Source organism: Bos indicus, chromosome 16, assembly GCF_029378745.1.
Source record: "Bos indicus isolate NIAB-ARS_2022 breed Sahiwal x Tharparkar chromosome 16, NIAB-ARS_B.indTharparkar_mat_pri_1.0, whole genome shotgun sequence".
NCBI classification, from domain to species: domain Eukaryota; kingdom Metazoa; phylum Chordata; class Mammalia; order Artiodactyla; family Bovidae; genus Bos; species Bos indicus.
In genome coordinates, this window is record NC_091775.1 from 50,828,405 (window position 1) to 50,840,754 (window position 12,350).

Below are 12,350 nucleotides of genomic sequence, written 5' to 3' on the forward strand. Positions count from 1 at the left end.
GGCTTTCCACCTCACTCAGCTGCCCATCCCGGGTTTAGACAGAGTGTAAATCCTGTGGTGCTATCTCAGAGGAGGATTTCGTGACCTCAGAACAGCACAGCATTCCTGCTCGTTTCCCTTCTCAGCCCCGACAGACCTAAGACACATGTTTAAAATGCAGGTTCCGGGTTCTGGGCAGGAGCCCTGGGCCCTTGCTTTGGGCACAAACTCTACATAAGGACACTCAACTCATAACCCAGGGCTTTCTCAGGAGAAAGGGGGCCAGAGGATGGAACTACTGAAAACAGATTCCCCACCAGGGTCAGAAATTGTTCTGGTGCCCCGAGAATGAACCAAGCCTGACACAGCCAAACACCACACCATCGTCTTTTATTGAACATCCTGAGGATGCCACACAGTGAACTCACGTCCCACCTTTAGGGCTGCCCTGGACTTGGGGCCCTCAGAAGCATCTTCTCTGAATCACAGATGTCCCAAACTCCTTGAAGTCCGCAGAGGTGACCCACATCTGCTTGAAGCTGCTCAGAGAAGTGACGATGGAGGCACCAATCCACGTGGAGAACCAGCGGTCAGGTGGTGCCGTGATCTTAATGGGGGTCCCCTTGGAGGCCAGCTGCTCCAGCTCCCTCAGAAGCCGGTCGTCCAGCCCCTGGAAGAGCGTGGTGCCACCGGACAGCACAATCTCCCCGTAGAGGGTTTTCTGGATGTCAGCGTCACATTTGGTGATGCTGCAGGAGACCATCTTGGACAGGCCCGGGTTCTGGATGCCCAGCTTCTCAGGCGAGAACAGGGCCTCGGGCGCCTGGTACAGCTGGTCCCCGATGGGAACGATGTTGCCATCAGGCAGCTTGTACTCGCGGAGGACCTCCTCTGGCCTCCGGCACAGCTCTTTATCCGGCTCCAGGGCCACATAACACAGCTTCTCCTTGATGTCGTCCACCAGGGCTTTGTCCAGCACACACGAGAAGGTCCTCCCGCTGGCCAGCAGCAGCCGGGTGAGGTGCTCCGTGATGTCCCTCCCCGCCACATAGAGCTTAGTGACAGCGTGGGGCAGGGAGTAGCCCTCGAAGATGGGGACAGTGCAGGTGACCCCATCCCCGCTGTCCACCACCAGGCCTGTGACGCAGGCCGAGGCGTAGAGGGCCAGCACGGCCTGGTCCGACAAGTAGAAGGCGGGCACGTTGAAGCTCTCGAACATCACCTCGGCCATCTTCTCCCGGGTCTCCCTGGGGTTCAGCGAGGGCTCTGTCATGAGCACCGGCTGGTCATTGGCCTTGACTCCCAGCTCCCACTCGAACAAGTGCTTCCAGAGCTTCTCCATGTCTTCCCAGCCTGTGATCAGGCCGCGCTCGATGGGGTAGTGCAGCTGAAGGACCTCGTGCCTGTGCAGGGCCTCTTCCCCCACAAAGTACTTCTTCTGGTTGGCCCCTGTCAAAGGCGTCTTAAACTTGGGGTGTCCCACGACAGAGCTGACAACGTGGCGGGGGCCAATCTCTCCAGACAGTCCTGCCTTGCAAAGCCCGGATCCATTGTCAAAAATCACCGCTGGGGAGTCTAATATGTGCGGGTCAAACATGCCTGCAGCATCCTCATCTGCGCTCCCCCCAAATAAGCTGGAAGCCCCTCAGGCCACTTTGTGACATACGAGGCTCCTCTAGAAGTTTTGAGGCACAGGATTCCACAGTCTTGGGGTGTCTCCCAGGCGGGGCTAGCAGACGGCCGGTTCCCAAGAACTCTCCATCTCCACCTCGCAGAGCTACTCTCCTCTCAGGAAGCCTGGCTGCTGAGGCCTTTTCAGAGATGACGGCCCATATGTAACAATCCAGCCAAGGTAACGATTGTCCTCGGCCAACATCAGAGGGCCTTTGGGGGTGGGGGTCCAGAGTCTCTGCACACACCTCCCCTGCCCCAACTGGTGAGACTCCAGATAGGAAGCCTAGCCATTCCTGCAGGTCTGTGACCCACTGGCCTTAGAGCCAGTGGAGCAGCCCAGCCAGGGCCAGCCCATAAAACTGGTGTCTCTGGCCCTCTGTCTGGCAGGAGCTGCTGTCTGGAGGGTGACAGACACCCACTTTGCTAAAGGGGATGACCAAGCACCTGGCGCAGGTCCAGGTGGGAGGGGCAGTGCCTAAGCCTCCTATACCACAGGCATTCAGAATGTCCTTTTGGAATTCAGACTCTTCCAGGAAGCTCTTGGAGATTTCTCTTTTCTTTGCCCCATGAGCCCTGACCCTGTCTCACAGGGTAGCTGCTAAGCAGAGGCCTCTGGGCCTAATAGCTCTCTCTCCAGGCACATGTGTCCCTGCTCTAGTTTGATGTCAGGGCCCCTCCTTGCCCTCTGCAGCCCCAGAAGCACTGTCACAAACAGTATCCAGTGGTTGAGATGTTGGGAACCCAATGACCTGTGAAGACAGATGTCTGAGGTTTCATGGTGGGGCAGCCCTGATCAAAGCCTGAGACATCTCTGTTACTGGTCTGTGACACAGTTGGCCAAGCCCACTGAAGCATAGTCAGAAGTGACCAGGTCATCGAGGCTGGCAAGGCTGCAGGTTTAGCCAAGCCCACGAGGGGCTGGATGGGGGCCACCTGCTCCCAAAGCCCCAAGCTCACACCCTGGGCTGTTTCCAGCTGGGAGAGCAATCTGGAAGGGAGCACAGACCTGGGACCCAGGGTTGACTTTTTCTTGACAAGGGTGGAGCCAATCTTGGTGAACAGGATGCTGACTTGACATTCTGTCACTTCCACAATCACCACCCCCCTCCCCTCTGCAGGCTCCTTCCCCTTCCTGAATGCTCTCTCAGGGGACCACCACCCTTCCAGACCCCCACCTCCATGGGTGGCCCTCTCTATGTGTCTCGCTGACCCTTCTAAGTGACAGTGAAAGTCGCTCAGTCACGTCCGACTCTTTGTGACCCCATGGACTATACAGTCCGTGGAATTCTCCAGGCCAGAATACAGGAGTGGGTAGCCTTTCCCTTCTCCAGGGATCTTCCCAACCCAGGGATTGAACCCGGGTCCCCCACATTGCAGGTGGATTCTTTACCAGCTGAGCCATAAAGGAAGCACCTCCCCCCACCGCCACCAGCAAAAAGGGAATAGGTGCTAGTCACGTAGTGTCGATGCACGGTGTGGGTGTGTGCTGTAGACGTATCGTGTAGACCAGCTTTGTGGGCGCCCCAGTGCTGAGCCTGGGAGGGATCAGTAGAGACTTGGTGTCACTGAGATTCTCCCCTGAGGACAGAATCACACGCACTCGGGGTTGATGGTGGGTGACGCCCCGCCCCCAGCCACACAGCCCAGAACTGTGGGGACCTCAAAGATGCAAGCTCTCATGTTGACGGAGCCTGTGTGCCTGGAGGCTGCTGGGCCGGGGATGGGCAGAGAATGCAGTGTCTTGGGGATTCCAGCCTGCTTGGGTCACAAAGCCCAGTGCACTCAGGTTCTCAGGCTTTGCTAGAATTTTCCCATTATTGCCAAACACTCCACGCTGAATCAGGAGTGTGACCTCAAGATTTCTAGATTTTGGCCCTAAAAGTGGCCCACATGGGTGGTGATATAAGCATGATAGGTGCAGAGGTCAAATGCCAAGGCTGAGCTGTGTCCTGGGAGCCCAGGGCTGGCGGGGGTGTGGGCATTTGTGGGGGAACAGAGCCAGGGAGGACAAATGCTCATGAGAGCTTGGACTGACCAGCTGGGTGGTGGTGTTCTGAGGTCGCATGACACAGCATGATGCATAGCGATGCACAGGCCAGCGCCCCGGTTCAGATCCACAGACACACACCGCACTGCCCCCACCATCTCCAAAGGCCCAGTGTGCACGATGGCCTGCCTGGCAGGTCCAGGTCCTCCCACCGTTGCCAGACCTGTAGTGGGCAGTGGTCCATCCCTCCATCAACCTGCCCATCCCGGACAAACTCAGACCCTCAAGGAGAGAGCTGTGACGGCTGGGTTCGCCGCGAGGCCGTGTCTCCAAGTGAAGCTGTCTAAGGAGATCCAGGACTCCGCTTCCTAAATGTTTTCACTCCCCCGCCCCGCCCCGCTGGGCCTGAGAGTCAAACAGCCCTCTGCCCTGGATCTGAGACTCTCTCACTCCTGACCACCCACGATGGTCATGACCACTGGGGGCCACATGCCTTGCAGAGTGGACCCCTGCAGTACTCGCCTCTGCATGTGGCTGAAAGGACCACAGCAGGAACTCAGCTCCCCTGTCGCACTCCTGGGTGTGTTGTTTCAGCGGTCCCAGGCTCTGGGAAGGCTTCTGTCTCCACTGTTGAAAGTGTCTGACCTGCTAACAGATTGTCCATCACCTGGAGAGAGGCAGGAAGACCCTACTGCCAAGAAGCAGGCTACTCTCTGGGGGGTGACACCATGTGGTCACTGGGAAAATCGGTGGGTTTATGAGCTATGTGATGTTCTGCTGGTTTCAAGCTCCCCTCCGGGCAGAAATTCCAGCTCATGCTGCCCAGGTGCCCAGAAGGCTCCATCCAGCCCTCCTTCCTCCTCCCTGTCTGCCGCCCATCCCTCCAGCCACCTGGTCTGGACGTCGGGGAGGGGCCATGGGTATCTCGGTGCACATGTCCTCATGGATGGCCGCAGCTATCTCAGCCCCTTCGGTGGCTACGATGCTCTGAGCAGTCACTGTGGGGTTGTGTTTGATATTAATCCCAGATGGTGCCCCTCTTCCAGCTCCAGTCAGAAGCCTCTGTCCAGGGCCGCCCTGTCCCCAACCCGTGCCAGCCATGCCTCATAAATCACTTGACTGAGTTTACGGGAGAACTGGCCATGACTCCATCTCCCTCCGTGAGACAAGGCTCACACCATGGTGACTCTGCAGAGCACACTTCCATCCTGTGAAGGAAAGCTTGGTCTGGTTTCTGCTCCAGTGGTCACACCCAGCAGCATCCCCCCAGCCCCCACATAGCCCATGCCCTCAATGGGAGTTGGACAGCAACTGGGCAGCCTTGGGCAGTTGCCAGGCATTAGACCTTGGGAATGGCTAACCCTGGATCTGCTGGGCACCCTGCTGCTCACTGCTCTGGCTACTGAGCCTAGGCCAGCTGAGCCCTGGGCCAGGGCCTCGTCTGTCCTGCCATCCCTCGTTCCTTCTGCTACCAGTGCCCAGAGTCTTAGCCAATTAGTGACCAGCAGACTGAGCTCATTGGAGCTGGCTGACATCTGGTGGCCAGACCCTGCTTGCTGAAGGTCTGGACCAGGGTCAGCTGCCAGCCTGAAGGAACAGGAGGACTCTGTAGATGGCAAGACAGTCACTGCTTATGCAAGAAAGAGAATGGTGGATGTGTTGGAGGGAGCTTGTGGGAGTACAGCCCCCTGCCCAAGGATGACTTCTCTTCCACTGCTCTGTCCCAGGCATTCCCAGAGGAGCCCAGGGACCCAGGCACTCTTCCTGGGAGACTAGTCCCTTTGAATCTCTTAGATGGAAATTGTATCACCTATCCACCCATCCAGGTTTCCATCCACCATCCATCCCTCCATCTATCCACCCACCCACCAATCCATCCATCCATTCACCCACTCACCCACCCATTCATCCAATTCACCATCCACTCTTCCATCCGTCTATCCATTCACCTACCCCATCCACCATCCATCTACCCACCAACCCTTTCACCCACCCACACACTCATTCACCAACTCCATCCATTCATCCACCCAGTCTCCTGCGTAATTATCTTCCCTTCTCCCCTCCCTCCTGCCCTTCCACCCACCTTCCCCTTCTTAGTAGTTGAGCTGTGCATCCAGTCTTGCTGTCCACCTCCTTTCTTGGTGAACTTTGAGCTTCAGCATGGCACCCAGGAGTCCTATCTGCTCTGTTGTTCTCTTCAAGCCAGCTGGGAAAGGAGCAACACCCTAGATCACTCCTCTCTCAGACTCCCATGAGGCTGGCTCATTAACCTGGACTGGATGTCAGTCACATGACACTAGTGAAAGCCAGTGTTGGTGGAGCATAAGAAGGAACTGGCACCGAGCTGACATGCTCTGAGGACCTTAGTAAAGCAGCCCTCGGTGGGGCTGTCCACGGTTCAGCATGGCTTAGTGGAGACCCCACTAAGTGTCAAGTGAGGCAGATCTGTTTAGGGGAGAGGAAGTCTGGGGCCAGACCACCAATTACCCCCACCACTGCTTTTTGTCCCTGGGTCAGGAAGATCCCCTGGAGAGGGAAATGGCAACCCACTCTCTCTAGTGTTCTTGCCTGGGAAAGCCCATGGATGGAGAATCCTGGTAGGCTACAGTCCATGGGGTTGCAAACAGTCGGACACGACTGAGTGACTAACTCTTTCTACTTTTTGCCCTTCACTTTTATGGAACCCTGGTCCTGAGCACTTAAAATTTTTTTAAAATCTTGAAATGGGATGGATGATTAGATAGATGATGGATAGGTGGGTGGGTTGGTGGATGGATGGACAGAAAATTTGGGAAACACAAGAAAAGCATTGCAAAGCAGATATTAAGTACAAGTGACCCCACTTTGCTCATATCTTGGAATGTTCCTTGGGATTTTCTATTTCAAAATCCAAGGAGGACGAGCCGTATCTATGTCCGACTGCCCACTTTCTCACATGATGCCTTGTCTGACTGTCCTGTGGGGTCCGTATCCTCTGCATCCTGCCGGTGTGCTGGAGTTCTCGCAGAGCTGCTTCTGTGGGGTCCGTGCTTCCCTGCTGGGACCCGTAGGCGTCCATCCCTCCCACCCTGCCTGCCTCACTTTCCCTGGCCACAACTGCTCAGGCCAACCCAGCAGCTTTCATCAGAGCCCTGGAGAGGGGCCAAGCAGAGCCCCCACATCTGGAGCCCATGAAAGGCTCTTGGGTGGTGGGGTTTCTCTCGTATTTCAGGGGCTCTTGGTCATGCGTTGAACTGGGGGTGCTGTTGGCTCAGGGGCCAAGTGCCCCAGGGCTATGGGAGAATATCTGAGATGGATCACTCATCACCAGTCATAGTAGGACCCTGTAGGTGTGTCCACAGCTCCAAGGGCAAGGGCTTTCCTCATTCATCACTCATCTAGGTAGAGGTGGGCAGTGGTGATAGGAGAATGTGCAGGGACCTCTCACTCATCTAGGTAGAGGTGGGCAGTGGTGATAGGAGAATGTGCAGGGACCTCTCACTCATCTAGGTAGAGGTGGGCAGTGGTGATAGGAGAATGTGGAGGGACCTCAGACTTCACCTGGGGCAGCTCCCCGCCCCTTCTAGGTGGGGTTTCCAGAGCACCCGCCCCCCACCAGGGCAGAGCCAGCAGCAGGCTCCCTGAGGGTCAGAACCGGCCTCCAGACTCTTCAGTGGAGGTCAGCCTGGTCAGATCCCCCACAGAGGCGCCCTATGTGACCACAGTCTCCTGCTGGTGCTCCTGGCCCAGCACCACCAGCATTTCTCCGGGGGCTCCAAGGGGCCAGGTAGTCTGGGGTCCCCTCCTGGAAGACAGGCAAGACCCTGGGACTTCAGCCACCTCTAGTTGCAGGAGCAGGAGGTGGCAGGGAGAACTGCTCTGGCTGCTGGCCTCCTGCACCCTAGTCCCCCACCCCTGCACTCCAGCCCTGGCCCCCGACGTCTGCACTTCTCCCACTCTCCTTTCTAATCTTCTCCCTACTCAACCCCATTGTCACCTCCTGTTTGCTGTTGTGACAGGTCCCTGATCATGTCCTTCCAAAGTAACAACTGGCCTCTTCATGTAGGTGGGAGTGTTGGGTGGAGAGTTTACCATCTGGCTGCATTATCTCCACATTTACTCCTAAGCATGGTGGAGACCTGTGGCTGGCGAGCAGTGAACCTTGGGTCACACTGTGACCAGCTGACCCATCGAGCCTTGTAAGTGTCTAGATTGCTGATGCCCTGAAACCAATCACAGCCTCAGAGGACATGTACCTCTGTGGCCAGCAGGAGGGGACCAGTCCCCACCTGGCAGGAGACACAGAGAGGCTGGAACTCCAAGACTGAGGTTTTGGGGACCAAGGTTCTGGATCCAGCAGAACAACACCTCTCTACAGCAGATCCAGGGCTCTTCAAGGAACCCACGGATCTCAGCAGATCTGGAAGGCAACCTTTCCTGATAGGGGTGTCAGTTGCGTGTTGGCCATCCGAAATGCTGAGTGGCCCAAGCCCACATCTCAGGAGTGTGGACACAGGTTTGCTGGCCTTCCCGGTGTAGACCAGGGTGGTCCAGAGACCCAGCACTGCCACCTGGGCAGGGTAAGGGGCGGGGGGGCTGGGCTGCCCTCACAGCTTGGCGGCCATGACTGAATACCCCAGGCTGGACAGCTCCCACAGCAGACATCTACTCCTCACAGCCTGGAGGTCGGACATCCAAGATCCTGTCAGGTCCAGCTTCCCGGGCTCCTGCTGTATCTCCATGGGACCGAGAAGGCTGACTCTGGGGTCTCTTGCTGTTCTTCTAAGGGCGCTAATCCATCGTGGGTCCCCACCTTCTTGACCTTACCTCACCCTAATTGTCTCCCAAAGGCTCCGCCTCCAAATACCATTGCACTAGGAGTCAGAGCTTCCACATAGGCACTGGGGGGACACATTCAGCCAATAGTAGGGGCCGTCCTGTCCATCCCGCCACAGAAGAGAGCAGGAGCATTGCTCTGTGGGCAAGGTCACTGGGGCCTAAGCCATCAGCGACTCAGCCCTCACAGCCTTCTGGCAGGTTCACCTCACTACAGGGCAGGTCGGAGTTGCCTCCATCCTGGACAGAGGAGGGTGAGAGAGAGGCCTGGATGTGCTGAGATGCAGGAGTCTCTGCCCAGGAGGCCAGAGGGGAGAGGGGAAGAGGGAGGAGGAGGCAGCCAGAGGGGAGGACAGCAGTGGAGGGGGCTGGGGCAGCCAGGAGCCTCACCCACCTCCAGAGGAACCACAGACAGGCTTTCAGGCAGAGCTGTCCCCTCTCCTCCTGGACTTGGAAACTTCAGGGCCCCAACGTGTCCCCTTCCAGATAATGCATATGCTTGGAGGGGGCTATGGCCCTGCAACCATTAGAAGCAGCAGAGGTGAGCAGACCAGAGGCAGCCCTGGAACCAGCCTCTGGTCGGCTTGGCAAGCCTAAGAGGCTCCTTCGGCTAGGGTAGAAGAGTGATGGCCTCGTCGTGTGCGCTGTTCCTTTTGCTTTTATTCTTTTGGCTTTGCTCCAAAGGTAACAGGCCACTGATGGAAGCATTGAGGCGACGGACATTGTAAAGTGACAGAGGAAGACCCTTCCTCACATCCCCACCTCAAGATGTGAAGTGATGATGAGTGTGCTCAGTCATAGCCGAATCCTTGCAACCCCATGGACTGTAACCTGCCAGGCTCTTCTGTCCATGGAATTTCCTGGAGTGGAAATATACTGGAGTGGGTTGCCAATTCCTTCCCCATCCAGGGATCGAATCCACGTCTCCTGCATCTCCTGAACTGGCAGGCTGATTCTTTATTGCTGAGCCCCCTGGGAAGGACCCACCCCTGCCAATCCAGGTGCTTCTCCAAATGTGACTACAGTCACTGCTGGGTCAAAATCTTCCAGATGTTCTCCAGGCACAACTGCACCTGGAAACACCCAGAAACAGGCTTTTTCTGTGAAACAGATGCCGCCACACACACCATTCTGCCCTCCCCGGGGAGTGTTGTGCCCTTGTCCCCAAGCCTGAGGAGCATGGCCTTGACCTTCTCAGTGCTGCTTAGTGACCTGTCATCCAACTGACCGAATTCCTCCACACGATCTCTAACGAGGCTTTCCCATTTAAGAGTTTTTCAGTTATTGATGTTTTTCAGATTTAAAAAAAACTATCACAAATGAAGTCTCAGTCGTTCCCCACACAACCCTCTCCTTCCCCATGGTGTGGTCGAGGACTGGATGCTAACTTGGAACCACACAGGGAAGACTGCACGTGTTTACAATGTGGGGGGAAGCTGCCAGGGTCGGAAGCCCCGTTTTTTAGATTTAATTTTTATTTTATGTTGGAATAGAGTTGATTTACCATGTTGTGTTAGTTTCGGGTGTACAGCACAGTGATTCGGTTACACATGTACATACATTCTTTTCCACTGTAGGTTATTACAGAATATTGAATAGGGTTCTCTGTGCTCTAAAGCAGGTCCTTGATGATTATCTATTTTATATATAGTAGTGTGTCTATGCTAATCCCAAACACCTGGTTTATCCCCCCACCTATCCCAAATGGTAACCATAAGTTTGTTTGCTGGGTCTGTGAGTCTGTTTATGTTTTGTAAATAAGTTCATTCATATCATATTTTTAGATTCCACATATAAAAGAAGGCAATGGCACCCCACTCCAGTACTGTTGCCTGGAAAATCCCATGGATGGAGGAGCCTGGAAGGCCGAAGTCCATGGGTCACTGAGGGTCGGACTCGACTGAGCGACTTCACTTTCACTTTTCACTTTCATGCATTGGAGAAGGAAATGGCAGCCCACTCCAGTGTTCTTGCCTGGAGAATCCCAGGGACGGGGGAGCCTGGTGGGCTGCCGTCTATGGGGTCACACAGAGTTGGACACGACTGAAGCGACTTAGCAGCAGCAGTAGCAGCAGCATAAGGGATGTCATACGGTATTTGTCTTTCTCTGACTGATTGACTTCACTTAGTGTGACAATGTCTAGGTCCTTCCATGTTGCTGCAAAGCATATTATTTCATTCTTTTCAATGGCTGAGTAATATTCCATTGTGTATATACCACGTCTTCTTTAACCATTCATTCAGCTCTTGATGGGCATTTGGGAAAAGACTCAAACCAATAAAATTAGAAATGAAAAAAAAGTTACAACTGACACCACAGAAATAAAAGGATCGTAAGACACTACTACTACTACGACTAGCAACTCTATGTCAATACAATGAACAAGCTAGAAGACCAGGACAAGTCCTGAGGCACCATTTTCGAAGGACAACGGAGAGAGTCCTAAAGGGTCACTCTCCTGTCCAGGTGCTGTAAAGCTGCCACGTGGAAAATCAGAGGCAGGGGCATGGTTAGACCGGCAGCTCCTGCCATGCAGTCTCCTGGAGCTGCAGGGACAAAGGGCCACACCCGAAGGCCTTTCACAACAGACGTGTCTTGCCTCGCAGCTCCAGGGGCTGGAATCTGGGCGTGGCTCACCCGGAGCCATGGCTTGGGCCCTCATCACATGGCCATTCAGCTGCTGGCAAGGCTGTGGTCACATCTGAAGGGTGGATGGGGAGGTGAGAAGGGCTCCAGCTCCCAGTTCACCATGTAGTCGTCAGCAGGCCTCAGACTATCACCTGGGCCCCCTCCCAGGAAGCCTCATGACACAGCAGCTGGCTTCTCTTAGTGAAGCAGTTGGGGGTGGGCACCCAGGACGGAATCATTCTCTTTAAGCTGATCTCGGGATGATGTCTCATCACGCCCCCTGCTGTTCCTGTTGGTCAGAGTGAGTCAGCCCAGGGCAGAGCAAGAGGGGTGCCTGGAGAAGGGGTCACTGAGGGCCATCTTGGAGGCTGCCCTCCTGGGCACCGACCAGAGCACCAGGACTGGAGGGAAGGTCACCAGCTGCCAGTGCAGACCCACTCAGCTCAGCAGAGATGCTGCCTTCTGCTGGTCACTCAGGGCACTAATGGAGTTCAGTGGAAAGCAGTGTGTGGCTGTTTTGGGAGAGCGGGGGACACAGGTCAACCAGCAGGAACACCCCAGCTGGGCACAGCCTCTTCTGGACCCCTCCCTGGCAGAGTAGCTTATGTAAAACTCTGACACGGCTGCTTCTTATTGCTTCAGAATGCTCCTTCCTGATCTAGGACATCCCGCGGGACCTAGGGGACATCTTTCCCTCCACACCCCACCCCACCCCCTGCTTCCTGACCCTGGAGTCTCTGAGCTGCCTGGCACCCCCTCACCCACGTGGCCCTCAGACAAGGGGTCTCTCGCCCCCTGCCGGTGCCCTGCTGGAACCGCCAATAGAAAGATCTGGGGCGGTGGGGGTGCCGGGGGCGGGGCCGGGGCCCAGGAACAAAGGAGGCTTGTTAGCTTCATGCAAGCAGGACACCAGGGGGGAGGAAAAAAAAAAATCAATGTTTGCTAAATAGGGGGAAAAAAATCACCCTGACTCAGTGGGGACAAGGTTTATTTTCAAGTGTATTAAAGTGATTACCCAGAGGAAAAGCAGAGCAAATGAACAAGTGTGCAGAGTGGTGAGTCGCTCGTTTTCCCGAAGAGCTCGGAAGAGCAGGCTCTGTGCGCGCCCCGCCAGCCGGACACAGCCAGGCTTTCGGTTTTAAATAGTTTATAACATTTCAGAGGCAGCGTCTAAGTGGGGGCCGTCCCTGGAGAGGCCCGGCAGACCTCTGCATTTAGCCAGTGATAAATAACCCGGAGCGCACAGGGCCCGGAAGGATCCCA

At 55.6% G+C, this 12,350-nt stretch overlaps 1 protein-coding gene across 1 annotated transcript; it reads right to left on the reverse strand.

The window, feature by feature from the left end:
- Positions 1 to 334: 334 nt before the first annotated feature.
- ACTRT2 (actin related protein T2) lies at positions 335 to 2,409 on the reverse strand. The gene has a single exon (XM_019976104.2). The coding sequence runs from the start codon at positions 1,574 to 1,576 to the stop codon at positions 443 to 445; it is 1,134 nt and encodes a 377-aa protein (XP_019831663.1). The 5' UTR covers positions 1,577 to 2,409; the 3' UTR covers positions 335 to 442.
- Between the last annotated feature and the right edge of the window lie 9,941 nt (positions 2,410 to 12,350).

What these genes read in the sequence shown, in the direction of transcription:
- ACTRT2 (XM_019976104.2), bottom strand. Translation starts at nt 1,576, where the DNA reads ATGTTTGACCCGCACATATTAGACTCCCCAGCGGTGATTTTTGACAAT.